Below are 25,276 nucleotides of genomic sequence, written 5' to 3' on the forward strand. Positions count from 1 at the left end.
GTGGGGCATCTGTGCATGAATAGGACCCATTCTGCACATGAGCAGAGCAGGTCGTGCTTGATCACTTGCCGTGCCCAGTTTGGGGGCAGGAAGAGGGCAGCGACCGGGTCTGTTCCACAAATTGGAGCTATGTCGCCTCTGTTATGTGGGAATGCCAAGGTCCGGACCTGCATCTTCCAATGAAGACTTCCTGGCCCAGCAGCTTGAAATCCCCGACCATTCCACATAACCTGAATTCCCACAAAACAGAGGCGACATGACTCCGGTTTGTGGAACAGACCTCGGCCGGCTGAGTGATGATGGGGTCTCTCAAGCCGGCAATCAGAGATGCACAAAAGAGGCCAGGAAATATTTGTCAGCTGACAGAGATCCTGGCCTCTTACCACCCCAAGGGCAGCGACAAGCCTCTCTTTGGGGAAACTGAGGCCGCCACCGCCTCCTTCCCACCCAGAAATGGCAGCAGACTTTCAATCACTGACAGTGTGCTGCCGTACTGCATGCAGGCACAGATCGGGTCATGCGCTTCTGCAGACCACTTACAATCGGAGATGTGTGCTAACAATTGGGTTAGTGTACATCTCTGGATCACTCCCAGAGTTCATAAGAATAAAGGTTGATGCTGGCACTTTCAGAAGTCAGTTAATAAATTTCAGTTCATGTATTAAAAAGGTGTAAAAATGGAATCAAAGGCACGCTCAGTGCATTCCAACAGTTGGGTCCCTACTCCCTTGTATTGAAAAATTGGAATATCCTAGATATCACCAACAGCGCCATAGCTAGGGTAGTGCGGCCGGTGCCATCGCACAGGGCACCACAGGTCAGGGGGCGCTGTTTGGGCCTGTCAATTTTCTGTTTATTATCATTCTTGTTTGTAGCTTCCTCTTATTTCATCCCCAGCATCTCCTGGCCTCTCCTATCTCTTCCCTGGCCCTTCCCCATGAAGCCATGGCCCTTTTTTGGGTGCATTATGTCCATTTGAAAAATTAGGGGGGCACCAATGCTCCTTCTGGCATAGGGCACCAGAAAGTCTAGTTACGGCTCTGATCACCAATTTAATTTTCAATGCAAGAGGAGCAAACTGCAACCTGCCTGGAAAGGTGCTCTGTCCACAGTGAAGCTGGAACAAAACCCAAACATCAGGATGAACCATGTTAACTTAATAGTTCTAACTAAATAGAGTGATGTACCTTTTGGCAAATGTTAATGCTAGTCAATTGTTGGAAACATTATAGGTTAAGTTTGATCTCAGTTTGGTTAGTAAAGAAATTAATTCTGTAATGCAACAAATGAGAATAAGCCAAAAAATACTTAGTATAAAACATACATATTTTATTTAATGAGGTAGGTGCTCTGGGTTAATGGTGTATATAATTAATAGATGCACGAGTAATCTAGTCTTCAAATTGAAAGCGATAAATTAGTATCTTACACAGACGGCTAATGATGTTAAAAACCTTATATAGAACCGGCATACTCAGCAGAACTTTACAATTTGGAACAAAGACATTAATAAACATTAATAAAACAAGAGCCCTGCTCTCAAGCTTACAATCTACAGGAAAATAGGAGTTTGATACATAAGGATAAGTGCTACATATTGCACATTGGTCCAGCCAGAAAATGGGAAAAGTGGGTCTCATTCAGACCCGCTCGCGAGCGCAGGACGCTCGCAAGCGGGTCGATGGTACCCAAATGCGCATGTGCACGACGGAGGGAGCTCCGTCGTGCGCATGCGCGAGACCAGGCGAGCGACGGGGTAGCCGTCGCTCGGGGTCTCGCTACAAAGGGGGCGTGCTGTCGATGGTGAGTGACAGCACGCCCCCTTTGGTGGGCGTGCCGGGGGCGTGGCTGCCAGACGGAGGCGTTCCCATGGGAACGCCTACAGTCTGGGTCCGGCCCCACTGACATCACTAGTGATGATAGAGCCAAAATCACTCCAGGGCTTGCGGTCACCGAGACCCTACCGCAGGGTCTCGTCGCAAGCCCGATGGTCTTGACCATCGCGACCATCATCATGGATGCTCGCATAAGCTGTGGGTGGTAACCCACAGCTATGCGAGTGTCCAAGAGGCCGCTCCAAGTTTAGGTAGGAGGGCCCTGATTCAGAGCGAGCGCTCTGGTCAGAGCGTCCGGCTCTGAATCAGGCCCAGTGCTTGTTAGGGCTATATGATCCAGTCACTCAGAAATGCAGTCTATTGTTTGTATGTACAAAATGTTACATGAGGGTGGTAATCAGGTAGAATATTTAGAAAAGGTATAATAAACATCTGTCTGTCACTGTACAAATGTTTTTTTTTTTTCTGACTGTCAGTTGTCATGATTCTGTCTCTCAAAGTGTTCACTGCTGTGTAGGAAGCAAAGAAAAATTCTACAGATTACAGAAATGCTCTGTACAATATGGTAGAGAAAGTGATGCTTATGTTGTCATTAACACCACATGAAAAATCATCTCGCTTTTCCCGGAACAGTCCTGTTAATCATGTGTGGTGGGGTGAGCCTGGGGGTAGCCCAGCAGCTCGGGGGGCACCTGAGCATACTCCCAGAGTGATAACTATGGGGACGTGACTATGCCCCCTTCACGTGAGGCCACGTTTCACATCTTCAACTCCACAATCCCATATGTTGGGAGGTATGTAACAGGGTCATTTATGAAGCCATTCAATGACTGAGGTAATTCTCATAGCAATGGCATGGAATGGGTATGAAATACCGGGGGTCCCTAACCCTCCCTCTTTGGTGCCTAACCCTGATCTCCCCCCCTAGTGCCTAACCCTAACCTCCCCCCAGTGGTGCCTAACCCTAACCCCCCTTGCTGCACACTTAACCTCCCCCCAGGGGTGCCTAACCCTAACCCCCCCTTACAGCACCCTTAACCCTCCCAAGGGGATGCCTAACTCTAACCTCCAGTCAGGGGTGCCTAATTCTAATCCCCTCTCCCCGTAGCCTAACCCTAACCCTCCGGGGGAAGGGGGGGTGCCTAACCATAATTTCCTCTCAGGGGTGCCTAAACCTGACCTTCCCATACCCAGGGAAGCTGCGATACTTACTACATCCACAATGGCACTATGTAAGGATAAGTTTGAACAAAACAGTTCTCTGTCCTGACATTCAATGGATGGCTATAAAGTACGATAAAGTACAGTTCATCCTCTAAAACATATCAAAAAATTATTTCAGGCTCAGCTGTACATTAATTGTACATCAGCCCATAAATCTACTGTTAACATATTGGTTTTTTTTTGTTATAAAAAAATATTGCACTGATATTGTTTCGCCACTTCATACATGGAGAAACTCACAACAGTGTCATTCAATAGATTTTAACATTTTAAAACTCTATGTAGGGAATCTCACATGATCACAGGTGAATTATATCTGAACTATATTTAATTCTCAGAACCATTACTATATGTCATTTTTTAAATATTAATATTAGTAGTTATTCCATATAATCCTAGTTCTATTTGAAGATTATGAATGTGTTAGTTGGTCCTTGTTACACATACGGTACATGTCTTGATTCAGAGTTAGCAGCAAATAGAAAAAGAGCAATTTGCACCTTGGCTAAACCATGCAGGTGGTGTAGATTTAACATGTGCAAAGAGATTTGAGATTTATATTTGCGAAGGGTGCGTCGTAATTTTATCCATGAATGTCAATGTAAAAACAAAGCTGCCCAGTATTTGTTCATTACATGCAGAAGAGGCTTGCATGCAATAAAATATAAAATGCATTTACACCCCTTGTATTGAAATATGGTTTGTTCCAGGAGCAAATTGTTCCTATGTTGCTCATGTTTTTCTTAATTGCTCTCATCTCTGAATCAGTCCCATAATGAGTTTTGTCAGCGCTCAGCTGGGAAGAGTTAAAGACAAGAGGGGGTATTCAGTGCAAGAGATTGTGGCATCTGGTTGTATCATTCTAAACTGCTTACAAGTTACAACGCAATGCATCTCAATAAGACACTAACCACTCTTTATCCTTTCCAACATCTTCAGCTAATCTCTCTCAAAAAGCAGCCATCAACAGTTGCTGCATAGATATATACTAAACTTCTTCAGCTATGTTAAGCATTACCCTATTATAGCATTAGTTCTGGTGCCTTACCTCAAGTACTATTATTACAGTATTACACATGTAATCTAAATTTGTTTAGATTACATGTTACCTGTTCTCACACAGGGCGGGATGCATCAAACATCGCATTTTGCACGTGATGCATCCCACCAGTCATTGCATGCATACTGGCGTAAATAACACCGGTATGCATGGATTCAATCATAAAGGACAGCTCTCATGGTAAGAGTTGTCCTTTGCGAAAGAAGGACTTCTGGATTTATGACCCAGAAGTCTTTCTGCACATGCATCGAGTGGCGAACGCGCCACCGGGGGGTGGGGGGGACTGGGAGGGTGCCGATTGGATCCTTCTCAGGGGTAGTCGCAAACAGAAGCCCATAGACATCTATTGGGCAACGCCATCCAAAGACGACGTTGCCCAGCGCATCCGAGCCCTGGAATGTATCGCAATCCGGAACTTGATGCATATGTGGTGAGCAGCCAAACCTCTGAAAACATCATTTTTGAAGGTTCGACCGGATGCCTGCAATAGTGCATTCTGCCCACAATGTAATTATCAAAACATAACCTTCTGGAAGTACACAACTTATGGGTTAATTACAGATAATACACACTTCTCCACCATCCTGATTTCGGTAGGACTTCTCCGTGAGAATATGTCAATGTGTGTTGATCAGGGCGGTGTCTGGATGGACACCGCCAATTTTTTTTTTTGTTCCAATTTTTTTGTATAAAAGTTTACAGGTTTAGATAATAAATTACTTTAGGAAAAGAAAACACGCATTTAAAATTTCCTTGTCGTATTATTTCTCTGTTCATAACCTGAGCTCCATTTTTTTGGTGGTTTTCCATCTTTAGCAGTTCTGTTGGAATGAAGTATGTCAGTAACGTCAATGCTTAGTTGCTCAAGGGAATCTTCAGATTCTGTAAGGAGCTGTTTAGAAGAATCATCATCTGAAATTTCCTGCTGGTCATTATTGTCAGCTATGCACAATGTATCAAAGTTCACATTCCCTAAGTCATTCAAGACCAGTATGCAAGGACTGGTAAATAGGTGGTGCTTATGTCTGTTTGTAGGTGACAGAGTTTTAATTCCCACAGAATCAATTATATTGCTCTCTTGTTGGATATCATTTAATTGCATTTTATCCAATTTCACTGATATTCCTGTATTTGATCCTGATGTATTATCACAGTTACAGTCAGAGGAAGACTTATCACTGTTGGAGAGACCATTAGAGGACGTATAATCACGAAGGGAAGAACTTCCAGTCTGATGCATATTATGTAAGTTATCTTGCATAGTACGTCGCTGCATGTAACTACAGACACTGAGTGGATAATCTTTTTCACCAACGCCTTTCTCACTATGTTGCACAAGTACGGCTGATGACACTTGATCCAATTTATCATACTTGGTAACCCCGTGTTCATTCTCCAAGGACAATTTTGAAGCCTCCAAATGACACTTTTTTAATGGAAAATCCTATTGAAAAAAATAAGATAACTATATTTAGGAAATTAATATTAGGCATGTAACAATATTGTATGAATTTCATCAATTATTTGCTCCCTCCTATTATTTTTTTAGTTTACATTAGTCTTACAGGAAAATGTGATTGGTTGGGTTGTACATATCCTTATGCAGCTTATACTAAATACAATGTTTTTCTGGTCTTCATCAGGGGCCTTGGAAATGACATGCTATGCTATGCTTTTTCATGCTTTTTATACAATGGTATTCCATGTGTTACAGGCACAGATAATGAAAATAAACACATGTGAATGTGTTCGTAACAGTGGGCCTTACTCAATGCTTAGTAACAATGGGCCTTACTCAAAGCTTAGTAACAATGGGCCTTACTCAATGCTTAGTAACAATGGGCCTTACTCAATGCTTAGTAACAATGGGCCTTACTCAATGCTTAGTAACAATGGGCCTTACTCATTGCTTAGTAACAATGGGCCTTACTCATTGCTTAGTAACTATGGGCCTTACTCAATGCATAGCAACAATGGGACTCACTTAATGCTGGAGGCAAATGAAATACGCAGAAAAACATATTTACGTGTGTACATGGAGTCAGACATGCCTCAAGATGTGTCCAACTCAAAACAATAGCAAGCCACAGACAGCAGGTAAAGTGTGTATATTTACACCAAATGAAAGCATAGAGATGTGGCTTTGTTAATAGTAAATGTCACACTGTTCTATTTATACACAACAGAAAAATGTAATGACGTATCATACACACAACAGAGATTAGTGTCTTAATAAATGTGAGATGTATTTTTCATATAAAATGTATGTTACCCAAATACTCATGTATAGGACTTGGGGATGAAGATTTGGAGGCATATTTGACAAAGTGATATAGGGTTATGGGCATATGTGAGAGGGTAAGGACATACTACTGTGTTGTAGGTTGGGGGAGGGGCTGCATGTCACATGTACATTATGGACCTGATCCTGAATTTGTGTACGGCCAACGTATCCTATGGACGAAGATGTGCTAATTAAGCTGCACGTCTAAGTGCATTTTTGTTTGAATTCATGCATCCTGGTGGCACCGTCCACTGTAATTTTGCATCCTTTCTTCAGCCGTCATCATTGGTGTCTGCACTTGCGCCAGTCCCATGCTGGGTGCAAAAGATTTGCTTGAAACAGTTGTCATAACTGCATCCGAACACCGAGAACGGAAGTCAGACTACATGCCCACATCACTCCCATCAGACACAGCCACTCGGTGCATTTTAATATTAGCCGCTCATTAATGTCTACTAGACCTTAGTCATTGCTCACGCTCATCACAGGGCCGTGCTCCAGTGGGTCCAATGTGATCACCCTACCTTTAAAACTTCTCCTCTGCCCAGTTCCGCTGGCCACTGTATATCAGTGCAGCGGCACATCAGGCAGGGAGAGAGAGGAGACTGCTAAACAGTGGCCAGCGGTAGTGGGCAGAGGAAAAGTTATACAGGTGGGGGAGATCGCACTGAACATCCCTCCCCTTGGTCCGTCCCTGCCTCAGCAGTGCTGCAAAGAGGGCCAAGTTACACTTAGCAGCTCACCTGGGCCCCTCCAATCGGCACTGGCTGGGTAGGTAGACAAACTTCACCACCCTCTCGGTGCTTCTGCTTGCTACACTACAACAGAATGCTATCCCACGTTGTGTATTAGGACCACTCACACAGCTCATGAAAGGTAAAGAATCCAATCAGCAAGCAACATCAAATGCCACATGCTTATGATTTTATGTAAAGAGTGTACAGTAAATATGACATTCATTCTTCCTTGCAGTGGCGTATCTATAATTGGTGCAGGGTCTAGGGGGGCCCCGCACCGCACACACTGCACCCATATTATTTTAGACTTACCTGTCCGTGGTCCCATGTCTGCGCTGCTCAGATCACAACGGAAAATGGCCGCTGCGGCCATTTTTCCGGTGTTCTACGCATGCGCAGTAGACTCCGGTGCCCGGAGTCTAATAAGGATCGGGTGGCTGGCTAGCTGCGTCAGTCGGCTGCCGGCCACCGGGGAGAGAGGAGGGGGCCCCGCACAGGGAGTGCACACGGGCCCCCTCCTCTCTTAAGACGCCCCTGCTTCCTTGACTGTACTAGGGGAAAACATCAGTAGATGCTGATTTGCACTGTGAGCTGTGAATAAGAGTAGACCAGGCTATGTTTCTGCGGACGCTGCAGTTGGTACATACAGTAGCTTTCTGAGCAAAATTGCAGCATTTCCTTATTTTTTTTGTTTAGACCAGACTCAGTTATCCCTAAGCAGCAAGTTCAGTAGATATAAAGTTCTCCTTATACAAATTGCGCTCATCTTTACAGTCCACCCATTTTTCGTTTTTATTTTTTTAATTATTATTATGCAGTACTATCATAAGCCCATAACCCAGTTTATTACCACCATTAGTTAGAAAGGTGTAAATTACCCAGACAATACATTATGTACTAACTGCAGTGTTTTTTTAAAAGTGGCTGCTTTAGTCATTAATGACAGTGGGCTATGTAGGTGTACAAATATGCAGACAACACATAGTATAAATACACATATATATTTTTTTTTTCAGACCACACTGACTGTTACGGAGATAATAAGATGTCAGGCATGGTCAGATAAACGATTAAACAAATCATAGAATTTTATGTTTCATGCAGATCCTACGTGGGAGGAGTCAGAATGCTTAAGAGGTACCAGGGCTCAGTAAAGGAAAGCTGCTGCAAGCTAGTCAGAGTGTCTGTGTGTAAGTTTGTATGTCCATATAGGGGTGGAACTAGCGGTGGTGCAACCGGTGCCTAGCACCAGGGCCCGCTGTGGTGTAGGGGCCCATAGTCCCTGCATCCAACAGCGCCGCCGCCGCTACCCGCCGACCCGGTCCCCATTAAGTAAATGGATGGAGCCAGAGCGGGCGCGCTCTGGCTCCACTGTCGAAGCTGGATTAGTGGCTGAGATGGAATCAACGTAAAAATTAGCGTGCGCAACGCCATCTTGCGAATTGCAGCTAGACTCCATTTTAGAAACAAGAATATGCAAGACGCCATTTTGCGACCAGGGCCATTTTAAGTTACAACTCATGAGCTAAGTACAGATGGCAATGTTTTTGATAATCTACCAAAAACAATTAGAAAAACAGCCCCTGAGAAAAGTAAATAGAATAGACAATACACCAGAATACTGTGAGTGTTTTACATACAAATTGGGAATCCCTGTATATAGACAAGTATAGTTGTGGCAATTGTAATATAATCCAGACATTGATCTACACAATTGAATTTGTCTGAATCCTAAACAGGTTTTAGTCCCACACCCAGACAGAATGGCCCCGGCTTCACAGCTGGGGTTAACACATTTGCATTACAGTTTGAAACTGTAAGTAAGGAATGAGATATATGTGTGTGTGTGTGTGTATATATATATATATATGTATATATATATATATATGTATAGAATCTCATGCATAAACACCGCACATTATGCACAGTTGAGCTGCTAACATGACGCTCAGTAGCGAATGCACAATACCCTGAATGCGAACGCTGTTTATTAGCTACATGCGTGCACATCTGCCCCAAATCAGATAAACCTAACTAGCGTCTTTTCCCATATCCCTAATACTTACATAATGCACACTTACACAAAAGGTTCCATAGCTATAAAGTAAAAGATCCAAGTTTTATTCATTTATTACAAATGCTGTGAAATAAAGACTATTTTGGTATCTAAGGTTTAATACATGATAAGTAAGCCGTGTTTGATATTATACTGATCCGCACTTTATCCACAGCTTTCCGGTATCAACAGTGTGAAGATCGGAACATGCGTTCGCAACTTATGGACCGTAAAGACATAAAGAACCAAAATGTATTTTTGTGCATGCAGGGGAAATAGAGGAGGCAACAAGCTGTTAGAGGCTGTTCTGTGTCCATTTGAACCAACCTGTTAAATGCCCTGTAACAAATGCACCCGCACTGGGAACCAATTGGATCAGCAACAAACTCCTCTATTGTGTTGTCTATTTCTGGGGGGGTATAAATATGTGTGCTCTGACCCTGGGTGTCTAGTCTTGTTGCTGATTGACGGAGGTTATCTTGCTGATGCCGGGATCTGGCCCACAGCGCTTGCGTATGTATAACTGCACTTGGGTCTGTATAAATTTCTTTGCGCTAAATTGTACTTAGATCATAGCGTGTAACTGACTGTACTTTTACTTGAATAATACTTTGTGCTTTGGAACCACAGGTTCAAGGTCTGGAGTCTTTATTTACTGTATGACTGCATACGCAAAATAGCGTCATCCTTAGAGGTTTATAGGAAGGATATTAGAAGGTATAGGCAGGAGTGTATAGAGGTTTAAATCCAGAATCCTTACCACCAACATGACAGACACCCACCGCGGGCCGACTCTTGTTTTGACAAGTCATGACGTCATGCACGCAGCTGGTGGGAGAGGGATAATAGCTACGGATCTAGAGGAGCAGCGCTGGGGAAGAAGCAGACTCTGACAAAAAGAAGTCCAAGGAAACAAGGTAAGTGTAAGTGGTAAAAAAAAAAAACCTGGACGGGCGCAGGGCTGGGGGATAGCGGACGGTGTAAAGTGTGAAAAAAAGGCTTGACAGCGGGGCGGTTGCGGTGTACAGTGGTAAAAAAAAAGGCTGGGCAGCGGGGGGTTGCGGTGTACAGTGGTAAAAAAAAAAGGCTGGGCAGCGGCGGGGGTTGCGGTGTACAGTGGTAAAAAAAAGGCTGGGGAGCGGGGGGGTTGCGGTGTACAGTGGTAAAGAAAAGGCTAGGCAGCGGGAGGGTTGCGGTGTACAGTGGTAAAAAAAAAAGGCTGGGCAGCGGGGGGTTGCAGTGTACAGTGGTAAAAAAAAAAGCTGGGCAGCGGGGGGGTTGCGGTGTACAGTGGTAAAAAAAAAAGTCTGAGCAGCAGGGGGGGGTTTGCAATGTACAGTGGTAAAAAAAAGTCTGAGCAGCAGGGGGAAGAGAGTTGCGCATTGAGGTGGTAAAAAAAAAAGGCTGGGCCATCAGGAGTCAGGACAGGCATTGGATTTGATGACTGGGGGGGGAGTGAGGTGGTAAAAAAAAAATGGCTGGGCAGCAGGACAGACACTGGATTTAATGACTGGGGGGCAGGGCTGGATTAAGGCTTGTGGGGGCCCTGGGGCAACTGAGTTGTGGGGGCCCCTACCAAGCCACATGGAGCTTCCCCCCTTCCCCTCCACATGAAGCCTACTGCTACCCCTCCTGATTATTTACCTTTTGGCTCTGTGTTGTGAATGTAGCACATACATACATACACATGAACACATATATACACACAAACACATACATACACATAAACACATACATACACATGAACACATATATACACAGAAACACATACATACATATGAATGTACACAATACACATACATACACATGAACACATATATACACATAAACACATACATACACACATATACATATACATACACATATATAAACAATAAAACAGTACATACACTTACATTTTATGGAGCTGCTGGTACCTTCAGGCTCCGCCCCCTCATGCAAAAATCCCGTGATTTGAGGGTCATATGGGGGTGGGGCTTGATGTATTAGCTCCACCCCATTTTGGCCAGGATAGCAGGGGAAATTGCTCCCGTCAGCGTGCCGTGCTCTAGTGGTGGGGGCCCCTCTGTGTGTGGGGCCCCAGGGACGACCACCCCTGTCGCCCCCCTTTAATCCGGCCCAGCTGGGGGGGGAATGAGGTGGTGAAAAAAAAAGGCTGGGCAGCAGGACAGACACTGGATTTAATGACTGGGGGTGAAAAAATAAGGCTTGTTTTTCTTCTGTGGGTTTGTGTCAGATGTTGGGGTGCGGGGTGCCAGGAATGGGGGGGGGGGTGCCCAAAGCATATTCTTGCACTGGGCCCGCCACTCTCTAGTTCCGCCACTGTGTCCATATGTGTGTATTCAATGCATTAATACTTTTAAATATAAGCTTATGAGAAGTAAATTTTAAATTCTGTTTCTATGTATAAGAGCACCTTGCCTAGTCTCAAAAAGTGATTTAAATGTTCTTCTGGGCTAAAGTAGGGTGTGCATTATTTCATATATTCTGTAGGCAGCTGTAAAAAGAACATTAGCTCACATTATAATTATACATTTTCATTAAAACATTGTTCTCAGAACTCATGCAGTACTTACCAATACTTTAGGCATCTTATTTTTTTTGGTTGTTCTAAACCAGATTACGTAACATATAGCTAAGACACAGCCGATAATAAACAGTATAACTGCATTTCCAACCAGTAGCTGGTAAGTATAGCTTTCTAAAAAGGAAAAACTTACATTTAGACTCATATTAAAGGCAAGATCTTAATGCACACTGTGTAATATGGACAGGCATTTTAAAAATATATACTGAGGGCATATTTACTAAATGTATTTCTCCCTAAAATGATGAGAAAACAATAAATTCATGCATAAATTAATAAATATGCCACTTATAGACATTCTCTAAAGATTGCTCATCTGAATATATCAGTACATGTTTCTCTTCTACTACACAAGTTGTCCTGACATGGAAGAAGTTAGTCCCTGCCCATATCAAATTAAAGCTAATAAATCATGTCCACCTATATTTACAGATCAGCCAAATTTATAAACATGTAATTGTTTGGATTCAAAATAATGCACCCCTGGTTTTACGTCCCCGATACAGTGCTGACATTGATATGGGGATCACAAACCAAAATGTCATATTGATATTGGAAACATTATTACGAAATAAGGGGATACAAAATGTTCCAAATGAATTAAACAATTTGTTTCCAGCATTTGCTACTATTATTGTGGTACATCTACAATATGTTAGATACAGTATGTCAGGATAACTCCCACCGGTACCCAATGTGACACTGACTACCCTCAGCATAATGTGAAAATGCACAATTTTCATTCGTGAATTAAAGGGCTCACTTAGAGGTGGTCTGTATATATTCAAAATGAACGAAGGGAATATACATATGGTTAAAAAGTGTATTTACCTTCATACTGCATGTTGAGTGGGCTCAAAAGTGTGTTTACTAACACTCTGCTACAGTGTAAGTAAGTGTCCTGAAAGTTCTTGTAAGAAATACAAACATCTGTTTCTTCTATACATGCTGTAGTGTAAGATAAAGTCCCTGGTAGGCGTCTGTCTGTGTGTTCCGGCTAATCTCGGGAACCTCTAGACTGATTTTGATGCAGTTTTCATTATTCTATAGAGCATTTGTCGAAGATGGTTTAGGTGTATGAAATATTATGTATGACAAAAGGGAGCCGAGCAGTGATGATTTTAATGAAGCAAGTCAATGAAAAAATGGTCGTCCAAGAGCTTTCTTGGCTTACGCTGCCTAAGTCACAACGATGGACTTTATTTTATACCATGTAGAGATTGATACGTATTATCCTGTTTCTCCAGAAACTGATGTAAGCCCTGTTTATTGATACAAAATTTCAGTTTTTCCATTTTTTTTATACCGTTCCTATTTCATTTATGTGTAAAATTAATCTTTAATTTCAAACGAGTCCAACTCCCGGTAAGAGTCTGCTTTGACATGACAATAAATAAAGCACAGAGACAGACACTTAATGTGGCTTGAGAGACTGTTTTTCTCATGGAAACTTTACGTGGCCTTTTTGCATGTCACATCAAAACTAATGTTTTCATGTTGACGCCGGGATGAAAAACGACTAATGTCGTCTAAAAAGAAATCTTATAAGACCTCGGTTCAAAATAGACTATAGTCGTAAATTCAAAATAGCTCCCGAGTGAAACAGGTCTCTCGTTAAAAATAAAATATTCATCTTCTTTTATAGGTAATAGTTGGTAAAAATGCCAAGTAATGCAAATATAGGACAGTAAGCAATTTAGGATCAATATGCCAGTATGCAAGTAGCCAATCAGAAAAAGCTAGATATTGCTGCTGATAGAAATCATCATCATTGCACCTAATACACCTCCAGGACCTTCACATCCTAAAAGGTATATCTGCAGATGCATTCACATCTTATTGACTCACGATTATGTGAGCTCGTCTTTACTGTACTCAACCAATGTCTCCTTGCCCTTGTCTGCCCCTGTTTTGCACAAACATATACAGTATACAGGCATATGCATTTCAGATGCACATGTGCAGTGCAGAATTAGAAGTATCTTATGCAAACAAATAACATATGTCAGCCCTAAGTGGGCCCCTTAGTAATGAATGAGACATTTTAGCAGGAAGTAAATAAAAAATAGAGATGATGGGTCACTATTGTATAGCCAAGTGCTCAAGCATTGCATATGTGGTATTATGCAAACGGAATGTCTCCGTACAGAAAGTCAATATTCACAATGTAGAGAGCAGAAGGCCGATATTGATGTCAACATGGTTAAAATGTCAATATCATTAATGTCGACACCTGTAAAATGTCAACATTGAAAATGTTGAAATTTTCTTAATGTCAATAATTCAATTAGCCTTAAGGTTAGCTTTAGTATTAGGGTTTTCGGTAAGCTCAGGTTTTCCACTAGCGTTAGCTCTACCATTAGGGTTACCATTAGGGCTTGGGTTAGCATTAGGGTTACTGTTAGGATCTGTGTTGAGGTTACTATTAGGTTTTGGTTAGCATGAAGATTGCCATTACGGTTAGGGACAGGATAACAGTAAAAAGACTATGTTGACATTTCAACAATGTCGACATAACATCAGTGTCAACATGCTGAATGTTAATATTATCATGTCGACACAATGACTGTCAACATTGTGAATGTCAGGAAAATATACCACACCCGCATATATAGTACATGGATAGCTGAAAAATACAGTTAGAACTTTACCTAGGCTTTAACATTAAGTCAGGTTTTAAAACCTGCATGCCAGCTATACTTATACAATTAATTACAAGGGTTTTCAGTGTATTTCTCTCCTTATTATCAGCAATACTTTGATGCAAATCGTTATCTATCATACAAAAGTTTATGGGCACTGGGCCTGATGCTGAGACGGACGGTAATGCAAATGCAACGGCATACTCTCAAAGTTCGCAGTTGCTAAAATATGCTAATGCTTTCCAAGCACAGCCGAGCATAGAGATGCCCAATGCTGCCTTCTCATATCCATACAACGAAGTGCAACAGCGTCAACATCGGTACCATCATGGACAGCAGGCAGTCACGCAACATGTCAGGCAAGTCTGACCAGCCGCAAACACTGCAGCTTCTCCTGACTGCGAGGTCTCATGCTGCACAGAAGATATGACTAATTTATGAACACCTACAAAAAGGCTTTTTAAACTGTCAGACACTCCTACGTTTTTCTAACCCAACCCCAAACCAACCCCAAACACTGACCACCGGTCACTCATTTTTTGAGTGGGTACTACACATTAGCAAACAATCGCTTGATCTGTGTAAAAATCGCCATTGCATCCATCTCTGAATCAGGCCCACTGTACATATTCTCTTTGTATTATGCTGCATTAGCCACTTGCCTATAACAGTGATACTGACCAGTTCACTTTTGCCATTTGGTTTTGAGGGGTGCCGTTCTCATTAAAATTAGTGTTTTTAAATATATATTATAACTGTATAATAACTTGCCTCCACTCTTGGGACCTCCAGGACAGGTAGCGAATCTCAGGTGGCTCTTCAGGATGCTGGGAAACGTAGGAAAGTCTCCCGGAGGCCCCCTGCAGCCGCCCGCTGCCATCCACTTCCCGAGTGAAGTTGGTGGTCCACGAGGCTTGATGATGCAATTTGTGCTGAATCTCATCATCTTGGCCTCACCCCTCGCTTTACAATGCTGGTAATAGCGGCATTGTATACAGGGGCCAGAGACGCGATGATGCCATTGCAGCCATGCCAAACCGCACATTTCACAAGGCTGTCCCTCTCCGAGATGTCAAGTGTAATTATTTGTAAACACGATTTATGAAAAGTATGTTAGTATACTTTTTCATATGCACCAGGATCATTACTCTGTTCGCAATCAAAATCCTTTAGTATGTATCAGTTTAAGCCTGAACACATTTAAGCAGCTTCTTATACAGCTGAAACATGGACGAACAGTCTTGTGAATGCTTGTTACTGTATGACTCACAAATGTAGCTAGTTTTTTTTAATCATTGCACCAAATTTTTAGATTGGTATACATAGGAATGCACACGGGTGGTACCTTGTGTGTACAGACACACCCTAATGTCAGGCACCACCCACACGCCAGGCAGCCTACTGCATCTATGAACAGCGGCACAGCAGCGAGTGCCAACCCTGCGAGCAGGTCCGCCCCTCGGTGAGCAATATAAGCCACCACCTGACATCATAATGTCATGTAAGGGCCAGACAGAGAGAAGAGCAGCAGCACACAGCACAGCCTTCCAGGATACTACCGCCACAAGAATGCAGACTTGGGAGGTACAGTATATAGGTCCTGATTCGGATGTGGACGGATTTAGCATTGCATCTTTAGACATATTCAAAAGCAGCAGAAGGCGTCTGTAGTAGAAAGTGATCTGCAGCTGCGTCTATGGACATAGCCATTGGATCACTTGCGTGAACATCGGCCACCTAAGTAACCCTCAGGTAACGCAGGATGGCCGGTGGTTTAACGCTGCTGGAGCAAGGAAGTCTGTGTCAGAAGATGCAGACTCTGGACTCAGCACACCCACAAAACAGAGGTGACAAGCTACATTTTGTTTAAAGGACTCGGTCGCCGCCTCCCATCCCGTCAATCAGGCTGCGGATCAGGGGGCACTGCGAGCGTTCACACAGGACGCGCTCTGCACATGCACAGACACCCCACTATTGGATTTCTACAGTACATAAGTCATCGGGTTTGCATACAAATACAAATCATGCCCATAATGACAAAATAGCGACTGATGCTGGTGAGATTTTTGCTAAAAAAGGTTCTATAAAAAAAATTTACTTTAATATTCTCAATTCTAGATTTTGGTAGCATGTTATTCCTTTTAGTTTAAAATAGCAAGCTATATCATACAGGGCCTCATTTAGCAAGTGCACCGCTGAACGCAGATTCCCGATTATCGGGAATCTGCGTGTGTGCATGACCCATTCAGTGCATGTGTAGAATAGGTCCTGCATGATCGTACGCAGAGCGGCAACAGACTTTCAGCGATTGGCAGTATGCTGCCGTTTGTGGGCAGGGAGGGGGCAGCGACGGCCTCTGCTTCCCAAAACGGAGGCGTGTCGTTGGGGGGGAGGGAAGAGGCCAGCGTCTCCCTCGGCTGACAGGGATTTCCTGGCCTCTTTCTATCAGCTGCGACGACCAGCTACTGCAACACCATGGTCACTCAGCCTGCCGCGGATCACGCGGAACTGCAAAGCTACTTGTGTGTGGCTTTGCAATTCCGTCCTTTGCTGAATCAGGCCTGAAGTTTGCTAATATAAACTCTAATAACAAGCTACCAATATAATTATATAATTGAAAATATTAAAGTGTTATTATTTTGTTATAGGACCTTTATTTTTATAGTACGGTACCTTTTTAATAAAAGTGTTATTTTATAGAACCTTTTCTATTGCATCTCTCTCTCTCTCTCTCTATGGGCTCTATTTATTAACATTATTTTTACTAAAATAAAGTGAAAAAGGGTGTTTTCACACCCTTTTCACATTATTTTAGTATCACCTATAGTTATTACAGGGCAATTGGAGTAGAATTCCTAAAATTCTACTCCAACCCCTAAGTATCACTTATTTTTAGCAAAGCAGATTGCATTTCCCATAACTGTAATGGGAAATGTGATCCAACCAGAGTTACTAAAAAAAAATGTGAAAAAAATATCGGGGAAAGCCCTGTGATAATAACGCCACCTGGAGGTGGCGTTATCCAGGGTCTCCCCCGGTTACCGGACTCCTGGCCTGCTCTAACGGGGAGAGCAGAGCCGGGAGTCGGTGCCAGTAATCAGCTGTGTGTTCTAAACAGACCGCAAGCTGATTACTGTAAAAAAAAGAAAAAAAAAATAGTAAAAAAAAAAAAAATTACTTACCTGACTCCAGGGACCGGTGATCGGGCCTCCGGTGATGACTCCCCTCTGGTCAGCTGGTCTCCCATAGTGCACTGCTGCCCGGGCATCAGGTGATCGGGTCCCAGTGCAGTATGGGAGATAACCTGACCGGAGGAATGGAGAACATTACCGGAGGCCTGGAGCATGCAGGTAAGTGTAAGTAAGGGAGAGGGGGGTCCCGGTGGGGGGGAGGGGGGGTCGCAGGGGGTCCGCGATTGCGGGGAGCAGGACTTAGTGCCGGAGGGCGGGGCTTAGCGCCGGAGAGGGGGGGTAGCAGCGGTGACCTGTCGGCGCATGCGCGGGCACTTAATCACGGTATTTTTTGTGAAAATACTGTGATAAGGCTCCGAAGGGGATTCGCAGGGACAGAGCTTTGTCACAAGCTCTGTCCCTGCAAGGGATTTGTAGTAAATCCCTGTGATATTCAGTCAGTAATATCATACTACAATCTGCATTACAAATGCGGATTGTATTAAATAGAGCCCTATACGAGGGTAGTTCAATAAATAAGCTAAAAAGACCTCTCATTGCGTAAATTTATTCAACTCGTACATTTATGTATAATCAATAGTATGGCCTTGGTACAGATTATTTTCCCCATACTTGTCTAAGCATTTGTTCCAATGGTACACCAAGGCATTTATCCTGGCATAGAATTGCGAATCACCTTCCACCCAAGTGCTTCTTCAATTGTCCAAAGAGTTGGAAATCACTCGGTGCTAGGTCAGGGCTGTAGGATGGTCCAGTACCTCCCAATGGTAACGCCGTGCCAACTCACATGTGAGGTTGGCTGAGTGTGGCAGGAATACAATGCCTGTTCGCAGCAATAATTGATTCACAGTATCTCCTTTGGTATGGAAATCAAAAAGAAGCACGCCATTGTGGTCCCAAAACACTGTCACCATGATCTTTTTTGCTGATGGAGTAGTTTTGAATTTCTTTGAAGGTGGGGACGATGCGTGTTTCCATGTCATGGATGCTTGCTCAGTCTACGGTGCCACATGATGCACCTGTGTTTCATCGCCTGTAACAATACGCTGCAGGAACTGCACTCCCTTCTCATGGTATTGCATCAAGTGCATGAGGGACAGTCCTATCCCATTAATTTTGTGAACATCTGTGAGTTGCTTCAGTACTCAGCGTGAACGCTCTTTCCTGTACCCCAGTTGCTCATGAACGATGCTGTGCACAGAACCCACTGAGATGTTCAGTTCATCAGCAATATCACTAACTGAAATGTGTCTGTCCTTTCCGAATCAGACCTTCAATGCAGCACAAATTGTAATCTGTGGTGGACGTGCTTGGCCAGTTGAATTGCTGCTCATATTGAAGGTCTGTACTGCCGTTATCAAAGGCAGTGCACCAAACCCAAATCCGTTTCTGTGACATGACGTTATCACCGCACACCTCAACAAGTTGGTGACGAACTGCAGCTGCTGATGTGCCCTTTGCAGAAATGCAGAAATCTGATCACACTACCCACCTCAATGTTTCCACCAGCCCCGCCATCTTACAACTGATGTTGGGACAGTATGGCTGATATGAGGTGCAGTCTGATGGCTGTGAGGGGTAGTAATGGTCTACCTGCTATGGCCTGGTGTGAAATTATAATGAAATAGAGAACATTACACACGTGGGAGGTCTTGTTACCTTTCTTATTGAACCAACCTCATATATACATCCAGTACAGGATATAGTTACGGGATGAACAGGAACAGAATGTAGGTGTCGGCATGTTGACAATGTTAACATGTTACTTACAGCAAGTTAACCAGACTGCAAGTACAACTTTAAATATGCTATCTAATCAGAATGTTTACAGCTCTAAAGTAACTGCTGTAACCCACCCTTATAGGGTAAATTAATGTGCCTCTACACAAGCTATATAGTATTAATATATGATTATCTAGGCTCACCTGGGTAAGCCTATCTACACTATACTATGGATTTGTGACTTTCTCTATTGTGTAGAGTGTACAAATATTTGCATAATCCAATACATCACAGTGTCCACAAGACATTAACCACCTGTTTCTCTTTCCTCCTCAGATCCAGATGAAGCTGACTACGCCTTAGGTAAGTAATATCGCAAAAGAAAAATATCACTTTACAACATACTACTGTTCATACATAGCTTAATGAAAATTGTCAATATACAAAAAACAGTGCCTCAACCTTACTACAATGTATATTATTTGTCTACTTAACTGGAATAAACATTTTAAATTAAATCCATTAATAAGTTACCTTTTTGAGCAAAAAACTTGCACACTGGTTTAGATAATGAGCTTTCTTTAATGGCGTGCATACTATATATTGTCTTGGCGGCAAAACAATATTCTCCTTGATATCCATGAGTTTTGATTGTGATTAACGATCCATTGTTTTGTTTGTCCTGTATGATCTAATAGGAATACAAAGAGAAAATCAAATGCAGAGAGAGTTTTTAATGGAAGAGACTACAAGGCAATGATTGATTTAAATTATATAATTTTAGTATGTTTCAAAATTCTAATTCTATGGGGGAGATGTACTAAGTCTTGCTGAGAGATAAAGTGGAAAGAGATAAAGTACCAACCAGTCAGCTCCTAACTGACTTTTTTCACAGCCTGTAAAGTGACAGGAGCTGACGCACCGCTTAGTCTGAAAAATGACAGTTAGGAGCTGATTGGTTGATACTTTATCTCTCTCCAAGGCTTAGGGCCCAATCCAATTAGCCCCGTTAATTTAATGGAGGTGAAAAAGGGTGGTAACCTCTGGCTTTAACATCTGGAGCTCTTTAACCACTTAACTGACGAATTCTCTCTCCAAAAACCGCTCCGAAATTGTCTGTTTTTTTTATGATTGAAATAGGTCAGTAACAGCTTTTTAAAACTTATCCAACACGATTTTCTAAAATAAAATAATTTTTTTAAGCGCTGTATACCATAAAAATGGCAGTTTTTATGCTATATAGTACTGTTGGCCATCAATAGAAACATCAATTGTGACCACAGCTACCAATGTTTCCTTAACATCGGTTGGGGGCTGCCATCTATATACGTGTATATATATATATATATATATATATATACACACATGCATATATATACATACATATACATTTACAAATATATGAATAAGCGCCAGGCCAATCGTCAAGGCTCCTCTATACTGGCGTCCCTAGCATTAAGGGGTTCACATCCGAGAAGCAAGGCACCCCAAAAAATTCCAGCCAAGGACCATCCCCAGGGCATCACACAAAAAGGGGAAAAACGTGATAGTGAAGTGTAAAGAATAGATGTGTAAAGATAAATCAATAAGTGTTAATGAAATGATAAAGAATTAAAATTACATAAATAATGTACAAAAATTAGAGAAGTGATGTAAGTATTCTATGTGAATTAAGTGGTGATGCCATGAGAAAGGCCCAGTCAGAACCCCCCCGGGGGCACCACTCCCAAACGCTCACCCCAAAATAATTATTGCTACATAATGGTAGCACCCACTCTGGGTCATATAATTACAATTGATGTACTGCATGATAACAGTACATATATAAGCTGAGAGCTAACTTACCTTGGAGGTACCACAAAAAACCTCCACATGGCACTATAAGCATCAGCACCTCCTTCTAATGCTGACTGCCTTCATGCCTCTCCAAACTTACAAAAAAAATGGTAGTTGCTCAGATCAGCTTAATTGCATAACACAGGTGCTTGTAAAGGGCGTTTGTTTTTTTGCGTATCAGATACGACCATGTCACGGAAAGCCCAGTCTGGTATGGTCGTATCTGATAAGACCATGCCAGGCAAGTGGTTAATTCCAGACCATTTTTCACCTGAGACGCTTTTTAACGTCCATTAAATGAACGTGTTAACAAACATTAACACATGTTAACGGGCGTTAACACATAGAATCCGTGATAAGTTCACGGACCTAAGCATTAACAGGGTCTTTCACCCGTTAACATGCTACTTATCCAGGATTTCTTTTCAGGTCTGATCAATTCGATTTTGCATTCAATTTTATGTTCGATTGAACTCACCTGAAATCGAAGCAAATCAAATGTAGATATCACTCTCAAAATCCCACATTTTCAAAAAATCGATTTTGTAATACTTTTCTAAATCGAATTAGATATGGTTTGACTTTGACTAGTGATTTCTTGTTCAGTTTTGGATAGAGATGAGCATTTCAGATTACCTTAAATCCGAAGTGCTCCGAATTTGGGGATCTGAGTCCAATCTGAGCCCTGGCTCGGGTGTTCCCATCAGGCTTGGATTTCACATCAAGGCTAAATGTCATCCTCCTGATGTTGGTTTCTAGCGGGTTTTGAATTCTATAAAAGATGCCTCGGCTCTGCTCCATTGCTGCGCTCTGCTCTGCGGTGTCCATCAAGGCTGTGCTGCTGTTAGTGTGTCCATCAAAGCGGCAGTGCTGCTGACAGTGTGTTCATCTAAGGGGCTGTGCTGCTGTCAGTGTGTTCATCTAAGGGGCTGTGCTGCTGCCGCTGTGTCCATCCACAAGATTTGTCCAGTATTCTAATTTCATCACAGGCCCCACCCACTGAGTTCACATATTTCACAACCAGGACCTGCTCAGGAACCCCGTGCTGGTTGTGCAAAATTACGGGAGGCCCTTACTCTTTTTGTTCCCCGTACTTTCACAACCAAGGCTGGCACAGATGATAAATCGCCAGCAGGAAACAGGTCTATTAGTTTGGGAATGTTGTGTTAGATTTTGTGTTCGATTTCAATTTGAATATTAGTAAATCAGGGGATCCTATGTTGGTCTATGTAAAGGTACCGAAGTTTAGACGATATTCGATTTTGAAGGGGATTCTGTTTTAAACTCGATTTCCCATTCGATTTTGACTTTAGTAAATCTCTGATGATCAACATTTTTGGGTAACCCCCCGCACTCCCAGATAAGAATAGTCCTATCTCCAACATTCTGCCCACTGCCTAGTGAAGTGGGCAGGATGGGGAGATTGTAACGTGAATTTTCGGGTTTGCGAGTAGGGGGAGGGGCTACAACTATGCAAATCACGTAATTTAGCCCCGTCCCATACGTGCAGACCCGCAAATCACGGCGTTTCCCTGTGGTGGGGCGGGGCCTAATGACGTATTCGGTCCAGCCCCGTCCCCCAAATTAGTCAACAGAATCTCCTCCCTGTGCTTCTCCCGGGGAGGAGATATATGAAATCAGCAACTATGAATCAAATGCAAAATCACCAGATATGCTAAATCAAACTTTGATAAATATACCCCCAAATGTTAATTAGTGATCATCTTCATCCCATGTTGCAGAGCATGCTTGATCGCCCAGTGGTTTGAGGAGCATGACTAATTTTGGGAAGAGTTACCATTCAACAGTATCAAAGTATAGACATTTCTACATTTTACAGTTCTACTGCTAGAGGTTAACACTGAAAAATATGTTACATGTACCAGATTGTTATTTCTTGTCACTTCCACAGAAAACTTCAAATGAGATAGGGAAAAGATTTCTGGCAAGCAAGTTGGTCTCAAAACAGAGAAATTAATAGATACACTGCTTTCACCTTGTGTTAGGTGTAGGGATGGTGGGTCTGGCTCCACTGTAAGAAAGCAAAAAAAAAAAAAGCATAGAATGATAAAACATGTCTCCTTCATCTGTGAACCTGTGCTATACATTCTATTTACAACATGCACAGTGTTAAAGGTATACAGTCGTATAATCTGTTTCTCATGTACACCTAGATCAGTTCAGCTTCTGATTGAATACAATATTTTACAGTCCAGTAGATGTACTAAGCCTTGGAGAGAGATAAAGTACCAACCAATCAGTTCCTTTCACTTTACAGGCTGTGTTTGAAAAATGACAGTTTGGGCTTAGTACATCTACCCCTAGTCTTCTATTTGTGGCTATATCTAACAACCAGTATTTTCTATGCCAAGAATACACATGCGCAGGGGAGTACAAGGGACGTCAAAACATAACAGGAGGGTGTGACCACTTATGGTGGCGTGTCCATGCCTTGTTGGAGGCCCTTGGAAGAAGCCAGGAAAGGACTGGGCCAACAGGGATTCGGTGAAATCCCCGTTGGGCCCCGCTGATCTATAGCCATGCCCACTATCGCGGGAGGGTGTGGCCTACAGCGCCATTCATTCATAGCAGGCTGCAGTGCAGCTGCTTGCCGGGCAGTCATCAAGGCTGTGACTGACACGGACAACTACTACATCCAGGGGACTAGAGCAGTGGTGGTGAACCCTGGCACTCCAGCTGCTGTGGGACTACATATCCAGGCATGCACTGCCACAGTTTTAGCATTCCCAAATAGCAAAACTCTGGCAGTGTTAGAGTTTGTAGTCCCACAGCAGCTGGAGTGCCAGGGTTCGCCACCACTGGACTAGATCATACCACAGTCAGACTCAGCACTGCAGTGCACTACTGGATAATACATTCCAGTAGTCTCTGCAGTGGGGTCAGAGGAGCATGTGCTGAGCTCTGATTGGATGAACCTATCACATGCTCCTCTTACCCAAGAAGATCAGCAGCAGCACAGCCTCATGGGAGTGACTCATTGTGAGGCTGTGACTGCTGCTCTGCCGGCTGCTGTTGCTTCTGGTGTGTTCACTGTGTGGGCACTACAGTGTGGCATAATGTGGGTGGGGGGCACTACAGTGTGGCATAATATAGGGGGCACTACAGTGTGGCATAATGTGTGAGAGCACTTCTTTGTAGCATAATGTGTGGAAGCACTACAGTGTTGTATAATGTGGGGGCACTACAGTGTGGCATAATGTTTGGGCACTACAGTGTGGCATAATGTTTGGGCACTACAGTGTAGCATAATGTGTGGGTGCATCACAGGTGGCATAATTGTGGGCACTACAGTGTGGTATGTATGAGTACTACAGTGTAATATAATGTGCGGGTACTACAGTGTGCTATAGTGTGCGGGCACTATAGTGTGGCATAATGTGTGGGCATTAGAAGTAGCATACTGTTTGGTCACTAAAGTGGTATGTGGTTGGAGGCACTATAGTGTGGTATAATGAAGATGCACTAACATGGGGGGCACTACAATGTGGCAAAATGTTAATACATGTGTAGTGGTCTCATTTACCCACAATTGACCAGCATTGCAAGGGTTACTGGGTGGCTTACCACTACCTCCCTGACCCCTCCATACTCACCACTACCTATATGCACTACTCCCTTGACCCTTCCATACCAAACACTATCTCTCTGCTGTTTGTACTATGCCCCTGGCCCCTCCATACCAAACACTGCACTGCCTACATGACCCCCTTCATTCCCACCACAACTGACCCCTGCCCACATAACTGACTGACATGCACAGGAGTAGATCACTGACCTTTCCCACTAATAGAGACATAGTTTTATAATGTTCTATTTTTAGTATATAAATGGGTAATAAATTAGACCAATAACTTTTACAATTATAGTTGGCCACACCCCCTCCAGTGACTGGCCACACCCATTTGTGGGCCTCTATTATTGCATTCCAATGTGGGCCCTTCATGCTCCAGTCCAGCACTGGAAGAAGCTAAGGTGGTCAACTTGGCACAAATATATTATTAATTTCCAAACACAGTTGTAAGGGCCATGCTGATAATCATTATCATCAGGGATCTTAAGGTGCGTACACACAGTATGATAA

At 43.0% G+C, this 25,276-nt stretch overlaps 1 protein-coding gene across 1 annotated transcript in view; it reads right to left on the reverse strand.

Moving 5' to 3' along the window:
• Nucleotides 1-2,845: 2,845 nt before the first annotated feature.
• The window catches only part of IFNLR1 (interferon lambda receptor 1), a 93,538-nt gene continuing 71,107 nt past the window's right edge, over nucleotides 2,846-25,276 (reverse strand). The window contains exons 4-7 of the mRNA XM_088460574.1: nucleotides 23,058-23,206; nucleotides 19,873-20,029; nucleotides 11,773-11,897; nucleotides 2,846-5,563 (exon numbers count right to left, since the gene is read on the reverse strand). Coding sequence (XP_088316700.1) covers nucleotides 4,862-5,563; nucleotides 11,773-11,897; nucleotides 19,873-20,029; nucleotides 23,058-23,206 — 1,133 coding nt within the window. The 3' untranslated portion in view covers nucleotides 2,846-4,861. The remainder of the gene's footprint in view (nucleotides 5,564-11,772; nucleotides 11,898-19,872; nucleotides 20,030-23,057; nucleotides 23,207-25,276) is intronic.

This window comes from Taudactylus pleione, unplaced genomic scaffold, assembly GCF_031769625.1.
Source record: "Taudactylus pleione unplaced genomic scaffold, aTauple2 ptg000007l, whole genome shotgun sequence".
NCBI lineage: Eukaryota > Metazoa > Chordata > Amphibia > Anura > Myobatrachidae > Taudactylus > Taudactylus pleione.